Source organism: Channa argus, chromosome 17 (assembly GCF_033026475.1).
Source record: "Channa argus isolate prfri chromosome 17, Channa argus male v1.0, whole genome shotgun sequence".
Classification (NCBI taxonomy): Eukaryota; Metazoa; Chordata; class Actinopteri; order Anabantiformes; family Channidae; genus Channa; species Channa argus.
In genome coordinates this window covers 639,080-658,540 of record NC_090213.1, presented here as the reverse complement: position 1 = coordinate 658,540, position 19,461 = coordinate 639,080, and the positions used below count along the sequence as shown (strand labels likewise).

Genomic DNA, 19,461 nt, shown 5'->3' with positions numbered 1-19,461 from the left:
GTCTGGGTCTGAAGAACAGGACTGAAGAACAAGAACAAATGACAGCAGAAAAAAAGAGCCTGAAGTCATATCGACATGAAGACATGCCATCTTAGCACTTCCTGTCTTGTCCTGATCTTTCTGTCCTCTGAACAGACTCGGAGGTCCTGGTCTCCAGTCTGAACTGAGCTCTCAGCAGCAACAGCGGAATAAAAGACTCTGCTGAAGCTCCTTTTCTCTCTCTGTTTGCAGCAGGATCCAGATGCAAATGAAGCTGCAGTCAAAGGGACCACAGAAGAAGTACAACTCCTCAAAATGAAGCTGATCATGTCTCTCTGCAATGAGTTTGGTCCAGTCTGGCCATGATCCACTGTAACCTGACGTCCTCAGGGTGAATATGAAGTGTTTCATCAGCTGGTATCTCACATACATCACTGTAGATGAGCGGATTACTTCCACCCAAGCAGAGTAAAAGCAGAGTAAGAAGCTGGTGCTGCTTCAACTGACTGAACTGCTCCTTATCTCTGAATGATTGAGGGGGGCAGGGGGTCAGAAAACAAACTGTGGTTCCCGGGGTCTTCATAAAGTGGAAGCAGCTGGTGGATAGTGTTACCTCTAACCCCTCCCCAGTCCCCCTGTGGCGGCAGCTCCTGCAGCTCTGTGTTGCAGCCGGCCACAAACTGTCCCCATGCTTCAGCCAACAGGACCTACAACTTCCTCTGTAGATGATATCATCTGGAGGGGTTTTGGGTCCTGATTATGTCATCTGAGAGATATTTTAAGGTTCAAACACATGTACTGTCCAAAGCAGATCATGAGTGAAGTTTAATTCTCTGCAGCTTTTCATCCTGGTGGTGTTTTTTTGTTGAACATAATTTCTCCTTAGTTCTGCAGTGACATGGCTTTGTGTGTTCGGTGTACTATAATCGAGCTTGCATCATGCTGTCGGCAGCTTTTGTCATCAGCATAAAGCCAAAACACATGATAAAAAAGATTTGAAGGAGCGAATCTATTAACTAAAAATATAATACCGCTGTTCTGAGGGGACATCTTTTTATGTAAATACATTTATTACACAAATCAAGTTATTGATGTCTGTTTGTGGTTATTTTTTTAAGTCATTATATGATATTTGTTTTCAAATAAGAAATCTACACTTTGGCTTCAGATATAAACTCTGACCCCGGGTCTTATGCCCAGTAAACCTGTTCAGTAATTTATCAGTGTTTGTCTGAAACATCGGACTGTTACTCTGGGAACATTTTCAGTTGAGTGTATTTGCAAATTTGAAACGAAATTTCCATCCTGTTAAAAGTATTTGCTGTACAGGAACTTCATTTTTGGGAGACAGGACCAGTTCAGGAGGAGGAAGACCTGGATGGAGTTTTTGAGCCGGCTCACTACCTGAGCCTGGGTGGGTTTTAGGAAAATGGATAAAGTTCATCAGTTTACCATTTGGTACAGCTGAAAGCCAGTAAGTGAACATGTCTGCTGGGATTATTCTGACACAGGTTGTAGGACAAACCTCCTCCTTCACTTGCTGAGAAAGCACAATGTCTTGATTTTTGTAACGGTTCAACTAAAACAGATAATCCGACGAGAAGCTCGGCTTCAGACTGAACTGGAGCCACCGGTGCCGTTGTTACACTTTATTTACATGCAGCCGTTGTGTTTGAGCTGGGTTTAGGTGCTCACAGTCAACACAAATACAAATGCAAATCGGTGCACCGCCCCCCAGCCCTCCAACAATCCCTGCACCCATAGACATGTTAAATAAGGAGAGGAGCTGCTGCATGGGAAGAGCAGAAGAAAAGCTGCAGGGAATCTGCATGACTATAACCTAATACAGGTTTTTTAAATGAAGCAGATTACAGAGCAGGTTGTATAAAAATGAGACTTTAACTGTGGTTCAGCAGTTTATTTACAGTAAGCTAATGAGCATTAGGGCTGTTTCAAGACACAGGGTCACAGGCAGATAAACAACTTTAACTTTAGTTATTAACATTTGCCTGTTTGCTCAGGAAAACCTGCTCCAAGGACCAAAGTTAGCAGCACATTTCACCTGGTGTGGAACAAAAGCTAAATGTCATCACCTTATCAGGAAATGAAAGATGGTTAAAGGCGATTTTCCATAAGAGACATTAAGACGTATATCTGCTCAGAAATGACGAATATTAACAATTAATTTGGAAAATGATTGGAGTTTCAGATGAAAAATGTTGTGGTGCATTTCAAGACTCTTGTTTCCATTTATTTCCTCTCTACATTTCACTTTCCTGTTGTAATGAACCTTTTCACTAATAACAGCTCTCATGTCTATAATCCTGTGTTGGTTGAATATTTCTCGTTTTGTCGAAAAATGAGCCTCTTTCCTTTGTCAGGGTCCTTTTTCTGTCGCCTCAGAACTCGCTGCCTTTAAATTGTAAGATACAAAATGGTAAATGTATGTAATGTATGTCACTATATAAACTCTCCAAAGTCACATGAACCTGTTTGTCTGTTTCCACTGCACTCTGTGCATCCTATTTTTATCCACACAGAAACGTTTCCTCCTGAGACAAAATGTATTTACATTTCTTTTGTATTGATGTTGTACAGCAACAAAACACGAGCAGAGAATTCACATTAAAAGCGATGAAATTCAAACCTGCTGATCGGGTTTTATGATCAAAATCTGTTAATAAATATAATCAGAAACAATCAACCCCCCCCTCCCCCCTTCTTCCTGTTGGTGAAAAGCTGGAACAGGGTTTAGGTTTAGTCCACATCAGGGCATCTACCTGGAAATACACAAGTCCTTGTATGTTCCTCAGAAACCACTGGAATTCAAAAAAAAAAAAAAATGAAAGCCTCCCATTTTTATCCAGGCCCGGGACTGGCACCAAGGTTGGCCCTTGTGGACCCACCTGGTGGGGTGGGATTCAAACCCGCTGCCTTCTGCATCCCAACCCAATGCTCTACCACTGAGCCAGTTCATTTACCCTCTTTTAGAGTCGCTGGAACATCCTCGAGGGCACTCACAGACCACTCCTGCACCCGTAGAAGCATTTCAGCAGTCCTTGAAGGACCCGAAGGCCTTCACTGAAGGGGCCTCCTGGTCCTGTTCTCCGAGTGTGCACAGTCCACCTGTTTTCTAAAAGTACTGAGGAAAATATTAATTTTATTACTAATTTTCTTTTAGTCCAATGTTTTTTAGATTAACTCATTCATGGACTCCTAACCTCTGTCTGAAGTGTTTATATTTTTTTTGAGGGTCACAGTTAAAAGCTGCAAAAGAGAAAAATGATGGAAACAGACATAAATCCAAAGACCACAAACAGAAAGAAAATGGCCACAAAATCAGGAAAAAGATCCGAATCTAGACAGAAATGTACTAGTAATGATATGACAGCCTCACCTGTCTAAGTTAAATAACATTTCCATCTAATCTTTAACGTCCACACAGGCTGAATTTCCCCAGGGACCATTAACATGATAAGGCCCCCACAGACAGACAGAGTGGGGCAATTTCTGCCTAACCGTGTTTACTTTGATTCACAGTCACTGTATGTATCGATTATAGTGATTTAAAATCACTAAACACCGATAAAAGCCCGATAAATATCGATTAGTTTCACTGTAATGATTTATCAATACAAACTCAACTGCGGTAACGGACAGACGCTGGTGGGCGGACACGACAGGAGCGGAGACGAGCGGCAATTGGTGGGGAGCGCTGTGGAGGCGGGGCGGCCCCGGGAAAGAAGGGCGCTGATTGGTTGAGGGCGGGAAAGTCGCGTGCATGATATCCCGGATAATAAGCAGCCGGTTCAGGAGTTTGAACAGAGCGATGCTGTGAAGCCGAGTAGGAACCGCGACCGCAGAGTCCAAGCAAAGAATAAATAAAGAAAAGACAAGTAAGGCAGCTGGAGAGTGGCGAGCCTCAGCGGCGCGAGCTCAAGTCCGTGGCGGTGGTTTTAACGCGCTCGTTAGGACTATGGTGCAGCACACGGAGCATGGCGGGCCGGTGACTAACAGCGGATCCCGACAGGCGGCAAACGCGGCGTCGGCGTGCAGCCCCGTGCCGCTGAAACCGGACTGGTGCAAGACGGCGTCGGGGCACATTAAGCGGCCCATGAACGCCTTCATGGTGTGGTCCAAAATCGAGAGGAGGAAGATAATGGAGCAGTCCCCGGACATGCACAACGCGGAGATCTCCAAGCGGCTCGGAAAGCGCTGGAAAATGCTCAAAGACGCGGAGAAGATCCCGTTCATCCGGGAGGCGGAGCGACTCCGGCTCCAGCACATGGCCGACTATCCGGACTACAAGTACCGGCCCAAAAAGAAGCCAAAGACGGACGGCTGTGCGTTACCTGCGGCCAAGCAGGCCGCTCAGTTCCCGGAGAAACCCGGTGCAAGACCGGCGACTAAAAACTCTTCCGCAGGCAAGAAATTCCCTAAGTTAAAACCCTGCAAGCCGGCGGTGGCCCCCGTCAGAGCCAGCAGCCACATACCGCAGCACCAGCAACCGGAGCCCCGGTACCGGTATCTGTTGACCACCAGCAGCTTCAAAAAACGAGACTTTACCGACGACGAGGAGGACGAGGACGACGACGACGAAGACTCTGAGGAGGAGCGGGACTTCAAGGTGGAGGAGGACGACGAGCAGTACCGGTACAGCCTTGCCAAGGTTCCGTCCAGTCTGAGCTCCGCTGCCGCCGAACCGGAAGGAACCAGCGTGTACGAGTCGTCCGGGCGTCTCTTCTACAGCTTCAAGAACATCACCCGGCAGGGCACCGCCTCCTACTCCCCGGCATCCTCGTCTCGGTCCGGCTCCACGTCCTCCTCGTCCTGCTGCGGGGACCTGGACGATCTTCCTAACGAGGGAAGCGACTTCACGCTGAGCCTCGTGGCCGGTTTCCACGCCCCTTCCGAGCCCTGGAACTCTTCGTCCAGCTCGGCCACGGGAAACCTGAGCCTGTCCCTGGTGGACAAAGACCTGGACTCGTGCAGCAGCGAGGGAAGCCTCGGGTCCCACTTCGACTTCCCGGACTATTGCACCCCGGAGCTGAGTGAGATGATCGCCGGGGACTGGCTGGAGGCCAACTTCACGGACCTGGTCTTCACTTACTGAGGGCTCCCTTCAGCGCGTCCCCAGGCCCGAAGCCGGCTCTGGAGGAGCGGGCTCAGGGAGCCACACTGCGGTACTTCTGCAAAGGAACCACATGAAATCACCTCAACAGGGTTTTATGGGCTTAGTTTTCAGTTGCTCGAGTCTGTCCCAGGACCCGAACTATGCATTCCAGACCCCAAAGGACCCAAAAGGACATGGACACTAACGTCAGGATTTAAAGCTCTATTTTTGTTTCCAGGACTTCAGAACTCTTTTATGTGACTCTAGTTTTCTTACCGTCCTTTTATTTGAGAGTTTGGGGTTTTTTCGGCCCCCAGGTGTAAAACCCCCAAAGCAGGAAACCGGTTTTGATATGAACATAACCAAACATACCTCATGTTTTTAAGAAGCCAAACTTATTTTTGTAGCTACAGGGAAGCGCAGCGGCTTTTCACGCACTTCTTCCTCCACCACTGTCTCACTGTTGCTTTGATGCCTTGCAGTAGTTTTCTGGGAGCCACGGTACCGGATACAGGACTGTACATGTTGTGTAAAATAGTCCAAGTTTGGGACTTTGTGTATATTGGTGTGAGTGAGTCCCCGAGAGCACGAGGGAAACTGTCTTTTCTGTTACTTTTTAGAATTTGGAGGCACGTGTTTGTGTTTGACTCGTTATTTTTGTGCAATATGAAGGAAAAGAGGAAAAAATAAAACAGATCGAGTTTTTTGTACCAGATGGAAGAAACGTTATGGTTGTGTGTGTCTGAGAGAGAGAACCACTGAATAAATCAGCTGGAACTGAGACTGGCCACCTGCTGTGTGATTATTGATCTGTGACGTCACTGAGAAACGTAACATTACCATTCATTCAACAAAGCAGCTTTACAGCATTTTATTTCTAAAGACATTCAAGGTGTATTCCAAGACTATTTTCTCCTGTTTTTAATTTATGAATTATGTACGAATTCATCTTTAAAATCTTTATCGTCACTTCTCACTTCAAAACAATGGTTCTCATCATATCCAAAGATCTTATAGTCTTATGGAATCTAAAAATCCTTCCTCTGTCATTTTTAAAGTTGTTCTAGGAATCCTTATGAAGTTATTAATAAATGCAAAGGTTGTTCGTTTTTATAGTGATTGAAAGTGTTTTAGAGGATCCCTGAGAATATTGACTCAATCATTTACACTTACACTGGTCTTAAAAATGCAAATAAACCTCTAGAGTTCTTGAAGGGTCCTCGAGGATTTGTGGAACAATTCGTCCATAGTGTTCCAACTGTGACGAAAGCAGTTGTAGTTTAAAGTCAAATTGAGCCTGGTTACTTGAAACTTGAAAACACTTGAACCCAAAATGTGAAATATTTAGTCTGGTCATGCTAAACTGAGCCCATCCCAGTGATGGACTCGGGAGACGCTCTGTGTTTCTGGGGGACAATCTGCCTCTGGGTGCGGACATCTCCATAGATCCAGACAGAAAGGCCAGAGTCATCATCCCATTTTGTGTCTCTGTTTCTGTTCGTTTACTGTCCTGTAAGTATTTTGAGGCTCGGGGCCCCATGTCCCTCGGGCCCCTGGACCTGTGGTACAAGGACCTGTTCAGTAATCGGTCTAATCTAAACACTTGAGAAGCAGACGAGTTTTTATCGGCTCACAGCTTTCAGTGAAACATCTGCACCAGGTTTAGCAGTTAATGAGTCCATTCAGGTGCAGAGTCTTATCCCGAAATTAACTTAAGTCCTGAACAAACCAGAATGACAATATAAAAAATATAAAGCTCATTTTAACAGGTCAAATGTCTTCATTCATGGGATATTTAGTCTTCAAACTGCTCTATAAGCACATTTTATTGGTGGAAGATATGAATACAACTTCGGCCTGTTTCTACTTTAACTACTTTACTTTAAATTTGCTAGAATCATTTCAACTTTATTGCAAGTTTACAATCTTATTAAGATCACTGTCGTAACAAGATGTTTCACCTTTTGGCTAAAAACCTTTTTCAGTGAATTGTTTGGTGACCGTAAACACTGCTCTCAAAGACGTGATAGTGAATTCACAAAATGTGAACGTTTTCCAGCTCAACAGGTTTAATTTAGTGGGAAAAATTCATCCCGTCATCTGGTTTCCTGTGCAGCACACACAAAACTTTGTCAGTTAGAGGGTAAAACTGAATCAGAGAGGGAAGAGTCAAAAATACACAACAGAGATCTGGACAAAAATCTCAGCTTGTCGTGGGTCTTTTGACACATGGTCTTCAGTTTGATGGAGGTTTACAGAAGTCGCTACAGCTGCTCACAGTTGTGAAAAACTTTTCACAAGTGAAACGTGGGACACTCACCTGATGTGACACGTGGGTACGAGTCCGTCCAACTGTTTGCAAGGTCAAGACTGAACTGTCCAGGCCGGTCTGTCTTTAGGCCTCCACCCTTTGTTTGTTTATGTTACCCAGAATGCAAAGCTGAGGGTTGACTGGAGTCTGGAGGGGTCAGAAGATTTGGGGGGGTTGGGACCTGAGACTGTGAGCTAGGTCTGTTTTCTCAACTGCTGCTGATTATCAGGAGGCTAAATCCTGAAAGTAAACACAGAGAAGGAGGAGGAGGATCAGGCAAGTTTGGACCTGAGTCAGACTCAGTCACTGTGACGGGTCAGTCCAAGGAGACTGTTAAACCACAGTGAAGTCATCATGCTCCTACCTAACATTTCTAACACTCACATGCAGTAACAACAAATATCAAATAAAGACTTTTTTTGTTCCCCCTTCATGTGAAATGTAACATAAGATTTGAAAATACACAGATTTGGTTAAAATAGCAGGATTTTAGTTTCACCAACGGTGGTTTTCTGCACCAAATGACTGTGCTGTTCCTCTAAGTGGCATTTCTGAGAGGAAATTACATCATTTCATCACAGGATTTGGTGTGATGGATGTTGAAATGGTCAATCAGAGGCAGACAGCAAAACGAACAAAATCACCAAAAATACACTTCAACTTAGGGTTCAGTGTCTTGTCCAAGGGCACTTTGACATGTGGCCAGGAAGGAGCGGGAACCAAACCACTGACCCTGTGGTCTGTGGGTGTCTGCCTTTCCACTCATCCTGTAATTACTGTGGTTTAAAATATAATAATGTTGGACACTAGTGACTGGAGACTCAAGCAGTTTTAAAGTGTTGAAACCTGCAGAATAATTAAGCTTTTTTAATCTTTAGGTTACACTGTAAACGTGACCTCAGCTAATTGTAATATTTAGTTGAGCTGGGAATTTTTAAAAGATGGACATTAATTGAAATTAAATGATCTTTGATAAAATAGCTCCCATATAAATCTTTAAAATGTGGAGTTATGCACAACAAAGGAGCTTGTATCAGTTTAAGGTTCTTTAACACAAAGTGTGTTAACAGTAAATATCTTCTGTCTCTGTCTGTGTCTTGGTCAAACTAAAACTGGGCTCAGTTGGTCCAAACAATCAGGAAACAGAGTGAAGAGACGAGGACGGAAAAGTGTGTTTTTATTCCTGCTCACTAATACAGTAACACACATTTAAAAACACTTGACCTAAATATTCAGAGACCATATCTGTAGCTCTGTGTGTGTGTTCGTGTGTGTGTGTGTGTGTGATTGTGTGCATGTGTGTGTGATCAGCAGCACACTGAATTCACACACTAAAAAGAATCCAGTGATTTTAACTTCACTGCTATGTTGGTTTTATTCACATTTGCCTTTGGGTCAAAACGAGACATTGAAAGACGTCTCCCTGGACTTTGGGATCAGCCATGAAATGCTTATTTGTCTGCTGCCTGGTTTCCTCTCACAACAAGAACATAAAGTGAACATGGTGTCTTTTATCTTTTCTCACATTGTGAACAGGAGGCATCTTTTAACTGAATGATTTTGCAATGTTTTAATGAAAGGGCTTCACCATCTGGGGCCAGCCGCAGAACCCAGTGCTTCTGTTGGACAAATCTCTGATCAGTCCCCATGTTCACTGTGGACTAATGTCCAAACACCACAGACGAAACTGTTGTATTAAGAAACTCCAGCTTGTTTAAAACCTGTCAGTTTTTGGACTGAGAGTCACTCCGAGCAGTGATGTGGTCCCGTGTGACTGACAGCTCGATATGAGCAGGTTGTTGTGGTTCAGCTTAAAAGCTCCGACTGTGACCTCTCGTCGTCCCCCTTAAGGCCTCGATGACAGAAGAGCTCATTTTAGCATCTGCAGAAGACAAAGAGTCTGTGTTTCACTGCAGTGAGATCACAGGTCAAGAGAGTCCATCACCGGGTCTGAGTCGCTCTGTACATTTTATTTACTGCTCAAAGGTTCCTGAAGTGAAACAAGATGATTTTTAGCATCTCAGTCTTCAGCATAAAGGTCACATATGAAGACTTTCTGTGTGTCCTTTTTTCTGTTTTTGTCTCATCCTGCTAGTTTTTCGTCTCATGTTGGACCAGGCCCTGCTGTGACCATGCAGCCTGGAGCACAGAAAGAGATGATGGGACCAGTCAAACATGAAACAGTTGTCGTACAGTCCTATCTGCAGGTGTTTTGCTTTCTGAGAAGAATCAAACACACACTTCAATTCCTCCAATGTCTTTTTTATTGTCTCGTGTGGAGGAAACAACACACTGTGCCGCAGTGGTGCAGGACAAATGTCTCTGTGGACGCAGGTTTAATCCTGTTGTGCAGAGAGAGAGCGTCCTGCAGCTCCTCTGTCACCTCATCGAGACTGTGGAGGAAACACACACGCACACACATGCACACGCACACACACACACACACACACACACACTGTGGAAACATCAGACAAGGTCAGACAGGGCCAAGCGCCTGCTTCCTGTCCCTCATTCCCACCTCCCTGCACTGACCTCAGGCTGAGGGTGTGTGTGTGAGATCCAGTCCTCCCAGTTCATCAGTGTGAAGCAGAACTGAGCAGGAAGTTGAGTCACACACACACACACACACACACACACACACAGTTCCTGTCAAAGCTCTGCTTCACATCTCTGTCCTAAAACTTGTGAGCATGTTGTGGTTGTAGAGAACTTCACACAGAAGTGGGTCGAACAAATACACACAAACTGTCACAATTCCGACTTTTTTTCTTCAGTTTTCTTTAGTTTTACTTCCTGCTCCTGGCTTTTATTTTATTTGTTTGTTTCCCTCTGCTCCACTTCCCAGTTAGTTTCTTTAGCTTCTTGTTTCTCGTTAAGCCTGATTGTTTTCACCTGTGCCCCCTTGTACTTATACCCAGCTCTCCCCACTGTTCCCTGCCAGATTGTCTGTCCTTCTTCCTCCTTGAAGAGTGAACATTCCTGTGGATATTCTATGCTTTTGGACATTCTCCTTCCATGTCCTACCTGATCCTCGTGTTTGGACTCTCCCACTTATTTTTTGGTCTGAGGTTTGCTTTCCTGTTTGTTTCAGTGCTTTGGTTTTGTCTTTTGTTGTCCTCGCTTGCTTTGCCCTGGTTTTATGCTTGAGTATTTATTTGTCCCCTTCAGTTTCTCTGCGCTTTATGTCCTTAGTTACTAAGTTAGTTCCCTTGCTTCCCCAGCTCTGGTATTTGGTTTATCTTTTCCCTCCAGTGGGTTTAAGTTCATGTTCTGTTTTACTTTATTTGGTTATTACTTTGTGTTATTCCTTCCCTCCTCATGGAGTGATTTTCAGTTGTTTACCCTTTTGTTTATAAATCCCCTTATTTAACATTTCAATCCTCCTCTCGCCGTCTCCTCTTTTTGGGTCCTACTAAAATTAAATATACTTTCAAAGTGTGACACCAACTGGACGTCATTGATGACATTCAGAAAGGATTCATCCTCCTCAGACACTGTTTAAGGTATCGACTGAATTAATATAAAAAATGAAATCTTATGATGACCAGAGATGGAATGTTGGAGAGACTGTTTGAGGACCACTACGTTGGCAGCAGAAGAAGCTAATTTAACCCTGAGCCATGTGTCCTATCGGTCCTTAGAGACTCTGTTAAGTTGATTTTTGTTTGGAAAGCTTTGCCTCCTTGTGTTCATGTGATCAGAGTCTCCGAGGACTTTCATGTACTACAGAAAGACTTTTCTGAGCAGGGTACAGTAAGTTTCTGGTGTGTAAAAGGACTTAAAGGACAAACATCTGAGAGTGGATCCAGAACAAACACAACTATGTCAGAAACACAAACTAGTTCAGATTTCATGACATCACCTCTCAGGGGCTAGAAACAGATGTTAGACACATTAACTGATTTTGTAATCTTGTACATGCTGCATGTCTCACATTGTCCCTGAAAGCAGAATCATCTGCTGGCGTCACTGGTTGGACACCAACATGTAGTTGGCCAAATCTAAAGCCTCCATGTGTCTCAGTCTGGACCTGACACAGTTCAAGCTGAGCCTCAAATGGAACAGAATATCTTTAAAGCTGTGAACAGATTATTTGCGATTTTTATTAGGTGGATTACTGCTGTTGGAGCAGGATGTGTGTTGGGGGGGGGGGACACCAGCAGGACTCTAATCTGAGTTGGTTTTGTTTGTCTCTTCCTGGGTGTCACAGTGAGATCGGTCATAGGCGTCAACGTCATGCAACAGTGATGCTGCTAATGAAACCTTCATGGTTGGACGAACGAGTAGGATTTAACTCTCACACACTGACTTAGTTAAGTGAAGAGGAAGCAAAGGACGTGGGAGGAAGTGGAGTGTTCAGAAAAACACTGATCCTTCTCTCCACAGAGGATCAGATTCACTAGTTTTATAAAATGAATTGTGTCCTGGGTTCTATAGAGACCACAACATTAACCGAGTGGACCAGTTTTAGCTGTGTTATTGGCAGGCGGTGGTTTTTAATGGTCAGTTTTTGCTCTCATGCTGTTTCCTCCTGTTTATCTGCTGCTGGAAAGTGAAACTGGGTCCAAAGAAGCCATGTTCATCATGGTGGCTGGTTTTAGCTGATTCTGTTTAGCTTTTAACAAAAATGTTAACACTATTGTCTGGTTGTTATTTTTTCATAGATAACAACCAAATGTCTGAAAGTAATAGTTCTTAAATCAGGACTATGTTTTCAGTCTGTGTGTGATGATCAGATTCCTGATCTCAAACAAGCAGAACAAGCATCTGCCCTGAACTGTTAGTGTTTTTATACAGTTTGTTTTATTTGTACTTTAATAATGCGTCTCAGTACATGTACTGCCTCTGATGACTGTGTGTGTACACCTAAGGTGTTTCTCACTGACTGAGGACATGATGAAGCACTGATGATGAGGAGGACAACATCCTCTCTTCATTATGTCCTTGTGCTGCTCAGACAGCAGATAGACAGCAGAGCTGGATCCTGTTGAAAAGCTGCTGCTGCTTCAGCCTCTTTGAGGCTTGCAATACTTTAGTTTATTTCTTATTCTTCTTGTTTCTTCATGTGAAAATCATGTATTTTATCATGATTCATCACAGCTGGAAAATAGAAGTATTGATAGTTCGTACTAAGTCATTACTCCTCTGGTCACCATCAACACTTCTGTTTATGTTCACTGACACTTGGTGACAGCGACGTCCTGTGTCTGCGGCTGTTGGTCAGCGAACACAACACTGTGGACATGAAGAAGTGAAAAGACTCAAAAAAAAAATAGAGCAAAGAGCGACCACACAGTCAGAAGCTTCCAACAACCAACCAAAAGACAGCTATAAATGCTCCAAATGACCTCAGGGACACAAAGGGACATAAGGAGTCTGCATGGACTGAGGCCAGGTCCAGGACTTCATCGGCTATTCAGCTGAGGTTGGTGTATGCAGAGGTCAAAGGTGACACAGTCTGGTTTCCTTTCCAAAACTGATTAGGACTCATTTGTGCACCATTAATCCAGGAGTCCTGGTCCAGAACCTTTGTATGGAGTTAGGCATTTTGTCACAAAGGAGAACAGGAGGAATTTTGGGACAAAATACAACATTTTCAGCCTGAAAATTGGAGTCAAATCAGAGGAAATAGTCCAGTGGTGTGCAGCCTTTTTTTTTTTTTAATCTGTGTTGCTCTCTGATCAGATGTTTGGCTGCAGATCAAAGACGGCATTAAGTCTCAGCTGGACCCTCTCCAGTCTGATAAACCTGTGGATAATTGACATGATCACTGTGCATGATGGGTAATGGCACCATGAGGCTGTGCAAAGGTCACATAGGGGAAAATATTTGTTACAACAGAGAGGTCGAACTTTTAGATATTCTGAGGAGACAACGAAGCTTAATGAGTTTAAGATTCTGAAATTTGAGCCAAAACTCTGAGGAAACCACAGAGACATGAAACACACTGATGAGGTTTAGTGTGACTGTCACATCCTGAGGAAATCACTCTTTCCACAATAAACCTCCATAAAAGATGTGTGAGGATCGTTTCCTTCAGTGTCAAAGTAACGTAGGGATCATTGTCTGTACAAGCCGATCACGGGGAATTCAGCCGCTTTCACAGGACGTTTGGACTGAATGGAACCAAATGTAGACTGAACACTATTCTGCTTGTAGCTTGAACAAAGGATGTTGCTCTTAAACCAAAACAACGGTCAAACTTTAACTGGTCTAGGCAGCTGCTTTTACTGGCCCAGGAAGTGGCTTTTCAAAATATGGAAATGAATCAAATTATCAGCACAAAGAGCAACAGCAGGGAGTTGAGTGAGGAGAGGCAGGACCATAAAGGGACAGGCAGCAGACAGCAGTGTGGTGCCCCCCCAGGAAAAATCCAGGCCTCCAGCACCACCTGCACTGAAATGGCTGTACATCAATGGGGGGAAGATGCAGAGGTGGGGGCAGAGGGTGTCACAACCCACCCACCAGTGTCAGTGATAGACTACAGGACCAGGGACCCTGGTTATAATGGAAAACAAAAGTCTCCAAAAAGGACAAAACCCCTCAAGTCATTCATTCCACCACTGATTATCGTGGACCTCATTTTATGCATCTTCACATTCTCTTTGTTCTTAGTGATGGATGGTGTTTTGTGTGGGTGTGATTCTCTCTTTTGGAGCAGCTGTACCACGATTGATAAAGTTGTTTCGGACTCTTGGAAAACGTCCACAAACTGATAAAAACATCCACAAAGACAGAGCGAAAACAAATCCACACAGGTACACAAAACTTCAACACAGAGACAAAAACTGAGTAGAAAGACCCAGTGTGATGCAACCGAATCCAAAACAATTAGCTACAACGGGCTCAAAAGCTCAGTGAAGCTGATGGACACAGATGATCCAATCAACTACTAACAGAAAAAGTGATGCACATTTAATTGGGCTGAAGTTTAAAACAGCAGCTGTGTCCTAAAAAGGAAACGTCTTCAGTGCTGCTGCAGCCAAGACCACAAAAATGTTCCTGGGCTGCTAATGACGGAGCTCCACAGCTGCTTTTGAATCCTTCCTCTCATTTCAGCCTCTTATCCTCCATCTCTGTCTGCTTCCTCCCTCGGTTATTTGCATATTTTCACTGTACCTTAAACTCTCTTATCGGCAGCGGCGATGTGAAAACACACCGAGGTCAGGAGCTCGTTATCATTATTAAACATTATTTTTAGACGTTGGGCAAATCTGAAGTATCTCCTCAAACCAGCAAGACTTTTATTTTTAGCTCCTTAAAACTGCAGCAATACAGCGACGTGTTCACTTGCTGCATTCGAACAGTGATGTGCTTGTATTGTGATGCGTTTACTTCCTGTGGAACGTGCAGCGATGCCTGGTGTGATTTCACGTCTGATGTCAGCTGCTGTTGCTTATGGCAGAAGTGAACAGGAGCTGACAGCAGATAACATCACTTCCTCTGTCCTCTGTGGAACCACTGAAACCTTCCCGTCTTTCATTTGTCATCTGCCTGTTCTTTTTCTTCTGTCACAATTAACTAAATCAGTGTTGTGTGACAGTGGAAAGAGGAAGGTGAGTCCACCTGTCGTCATCAAGGATGTGGAGACACATTAAAGCAGAATCAGGAGGACATGTCCAAACCGAAGTCATGTCCCCTAATGTGATCCCTTTCAAATGTCTACCACAAAGCACAGAGCAGTGAAGACATGGATACTGAACGACTAAAATATTTGTGCTGGACTCTTTTTACACTTTGTTCTTATTATTTTACATTTTACAGTTATTTTTTAGCATTATTTAATGATTTCACTTGCACTTTCATTTTCCAATATGTTATTCATTAGTTTGTCATCACAGACCTCGATGTGGGTTAACAGGCCCTGCTCCACTTCCTACTCGGCTCAGCCGGCCTTTATCTTTGTCTCATATTAACTAAAAAACACTTTTTCGTCTGTCCTTTTTCGAGGTTCAGGTGCAAGTGATCTATATCAGGTCTCCGATCCACCATCCACCCATCACTTCTGCTGAGCTGAGTGGAAACTTGGTTCTTCTTGGTGAGCTTGTGGCTGCGGGAGTTTGTTCTGGTTTATTGACGGGGAAGAAATCACCCGGTCTGTGCTTTTTCCCCTGGAGCCTCCTCTGCTGTGTAACAAAGGTCAGAGGTCACAGAGGGGGCCCTGCTGCTCTCCTCTGCAGTCTGATTTTGTTTTTTCCCCCATCTGTATTCTGAATATCTGACTGCCTTTGAATGCAGCACAACAGGGTGAAACCAGATCCATCAGCGCTGCTTTGAAGTAAATGTCACTCCTGGCCAGAGGTGAGGGAGGGGGCACCACCATCATATTTCAGCAGGAAAAAATACGCCCACCCCCTCACTTCCTCTGAGGGGAGATGGTGGGGAGGTCGGATATATGTTCCTCAGCAAAATGAGGGAGTGGGTTTGTTCTGTTTACTAACTTAACTAACTTCAGCATTTACAGGACAAGTTACAGATTATTGTTTTTTTAAATCCTTTTTACGATGAGCAACAGTTCTGATGTTCACACTCAGAATTACTAAAAATCCCTTCCAGCAGTTTAATGGTAACAATCTGATGCTGCACAAATGTCTTTCAATTGCATATTGAGTGTCTCTGTCTGAGGAAGCTGCTGATGTTTCCGAGTCTTTAGCGCCACCTGATGGAGGCTGTGCTTCACTGCAACATCAGTGTTTCATCTCCTGCTGATGCAAGAAACCCTTTCACCCTCTAGATGGACTCACCACTCCAGGGCCGACTCACATCCTCCTCCATTCCTCTGATTCCAGGGTTCACATCGGAAATAAAATCCAAAATCCTCCACAGGTCAGTGTGCAAACCATCAAACATCCGAGTGTAGATTTACACAACCTGCAGACATCAGCTTTCTGTTTTCACAGCTCAGGATAAAAGGAACTGTATGTAAAAATGTGGATTGTGTCAATAAAGTTAGAATAAAGTTAAAATAATCTACCTGGTATCCAACAATAAGACTGAAGCTGCTGAGCTGGTGGATGTGTAACCACAGATCAGTGTGGTGGGTCTGTGCTGCTAGAAACAGGTGATAACGAGCTGCTTATAAAAGGTTCAAGATTCTAAAGACTTTATTGACGCCTTGGAATACATTGCATAAACTGAAGTGCTTCAGTAAAAAATCAGTCCTACAACAGAAAACACGTCAGCATCACAATCCACCCTCACAAGTACAAAAAGAACTCAGTTCACGGAATTTTACATTCGTTCGTCAGGCAGAAGAATGAACATTTTGAATAAAATGTTTGTTCATCAGGACCTTTGAAGAGCTTTGTTTGAAAATGAACTGAAAAAGTTTGTGCAGGAACAGCTGCAGCGTGCGAGTGAGCTTCTATACTTCATCTGAACACACACACACACACACACACACCATGGAGACTCTCTGTGACTCAGGTCCTTATGCTGAAGACATTTCATATAACAGGATCTTCGTCCCTGGGACTGATGAGTTTGTAGTTTTTGAAAATTTAAGTCGGCCTTTATTCACAGTTCTGCTCTGTGTCCAGATGGAGCCAGGTTATCCCCATCCGCTGCTGTTGTTGCCATGGCAACCATGCATCAAAGTTCAGTAAGTTTAGAATCGGAATTCTGGACCCTGAAGTTTAATGGCTGTGCTGAACATGTGTCTCCATCATGAGCCTCCAACATTAGCCTGATGGCTCTGGGAGGCAGTCGTCTCTCATTTGACTGAGTCCGCAGGTGCACTTTGCATCTTATCCCTCTGTGGGATCAGCGTCTGCCTGCATCCCTGCAGCTCGCAGCCTCGCTCTGATCCGCCAACGCGCAGCTGAAACATGCAAAACAAGGCTGCAGCCACCGCAGGACCGACATTCAAATCGGTGATGCCACAGAGGGAATTTACTGTTAGCACTCGGACATTTCCATAACAGAGGAGTGTGTTAGCACAACTGCAGCACAACAGACTTTTGTTGTTTGTCTTGCAAATGTTTGAAAATGAGCTTAAAAAGTTTGTGCAGGAACAGCTGCAGAGTGCGAGTGAGCTTCTAAACTTCGTCGGAAAACACACACACACACACACACACACACACACACACACACACACACACACACACACACACACACACACACACACACACACACACACACACACACACACACACACACACACAATCGTGATGTTTTTGAGCTGGATTCTGAATCTGAGCACATTCCACAATCTTCCTGGATTCAGTTGATTGGACAGTGATGTTCGTCCTGATCCAAACAAACTCCAGCTTGACTCTCTTGGCAGCAAGTCACATGTTAATGACTGCACACAATAATATGTGCTATTGTACAATTTTTAATTAAGTTGTGGTGCAGAGCTCTGCAGGACGGCGTCTGAGCCTAATGTGCAGATTGAAATATGCAGCACTGATCTGCCCAAAGTGTTTGTCAGCATTTTGCTCTGTGATAAGTGAAGTTGTAATTCTGGGGCAGAACCTAAACTTGTTAGTCACTGAAGCAGGTGAAAAACAGAGAGAAACCACTGATGCAGATCCAGACCGGTTTGAAGAGTTCACGCTTTCTGCTCACCAGACTCATAATGAAGCGAGGCACTAACATGGTTCAGGGTTCGATTCCCGCTGAGGCCCTCGGAGAACTCTGTGGGTTTCTGCAGAATGAGCTGTGAGAAAACAGACTGCAGAAACATTTGTTCTGTCAGTAATGAAGCTGATTGAAGCTGCAGTTAGTTTGGTTCAGTCTGTTGAATCCAGACCATCTTCATGTTGGATTATCACAGATTTACTTTAACCAGCAACAGCAGGTTCTGAATATGCTGCTGGTTCAACAAGCTGAGCTTCACATGTGTAAGTTAGCACCACAAACTTCGCTTGTGTGAGCAGCATGAACCGGCCAACAGAGACGTGTTACAGCTGGGTGACGTTTAGGCCGTCAACAGCGATGGTCAACAATCCCTGAAGGAGACAACAGCTTGCGTCCAATAGGACACGACTTCCTGTTGTGGTAGTGATGGTGATTTTCAGCCAAAGACTAACATGAATGACTGTGTTTTGTCAGTTTAGTTGAGACGTCAGATGATGTTTTAACATTGTTGTTTAGGTTGGAGAGCTGGTTGGCAAAAATCCTCGATACAATTCGAGGTCCACAACTAGTCTTTATTCATGGACGTGACCCTGACCTACAATTCTGCTGTGATACTGATTCACTGACTTTAGAATTAGAAAGACGGTTCAGAATGTGGACATCCTGCTCACAGTGGACTCCTGTCAAGGGGAAGGACGTTAAGGAGGTTCAGGCTCCTGGTCGCCCCCCACAAGAGGTTTTCCAGGCACATCTACTGAAGTGAGTCCAGAATACACTGGAGAGATTATAGACCTCATCCGGGGAAGGGAGGGGGGACTCCACTGCTGAACTTTCCATCATGACCGGACTGGAGGTAGCATATAGTAAAATAAGTCTAAAATACACAATTTTACTTTACGTCTCTGCATTGGACAAAATCGCTTGGACGTGTTCAGGAAAAGAAGACAGATCAGACTGATCCTTTCCTGAGCAGGAAAGCAGCACAGAGACAGCAGGGACAAGCCCCAAGTGCCTGATATCAGAGGGAAATCCTTTGTCCAACTGGTTCCACCCACACCGTCTGATAAGAAACACAGTTCTGCTGCATTTAGAAATAAAAAGTTCTTGAAACCTCATCACTTCCTTCAACTTAGTCACATTTGTCTTTATAAATGCATCTTTTCTGCGGACAGAGAGCACCTGGACATCTGCGCTTGGCATTCAGGTTTTCACTTTGAACCAGGTGGACGTGTTCTAGTGCAACAGGAGCAGGAGGAAGCTGCAGGGATAAAGTTCAACAGAGGAAAAGGAACAATCAGAGGATTGTCAAGAAGAGGGACCAAACTGGATCTATGTGGGTTAACACAGGAAAACAGGACCATAAGAGCAGGGTCAAGTCCATGCAGGTCTCAGCTTTCGTTGGACACAGTCCATTCAGTTTGTTTGTCTATGATTTCTCTTTTCCATGATGAACTACAGAAATTTAACAGTAGAAGAA

General features: G+C 44.2%; 1 protein-coding gene across 1 annotated transcript; it reads left to right on the top strand.

The window, feature by feature from the left end:
- Positions 1-3,773: 3,773 nt before the first annotated feature.
- Positions 3,774-5,880, top strand: sox11b (SRY-box transcription factor 11b). Its single transcript, XM_067481267.1, has one exon. It carries the CDS (start codon positions 3,956-3,958, stop codon positions 5,090-5,092), a length of 1,137 nt encoding a protein of 378 aa, XP_067337368.1. The 5' UTR covers positions 3,774-3,955; the 3' UTR covers positions 5,093-5,880.
- The last annotated feature ends 13,581 nt before the right edge of the window (positions 5,881-19,461 follow it).

What these genes read in the sequence shown, in the direction of transcription:
- sox11b (XM_067481267.1), top strand. Translation starts at nt 3,956, where the DNA reads ATGGTGCAGCACACGGAGCATGGCGGGCCGGTGACTAACAGCGGATCC.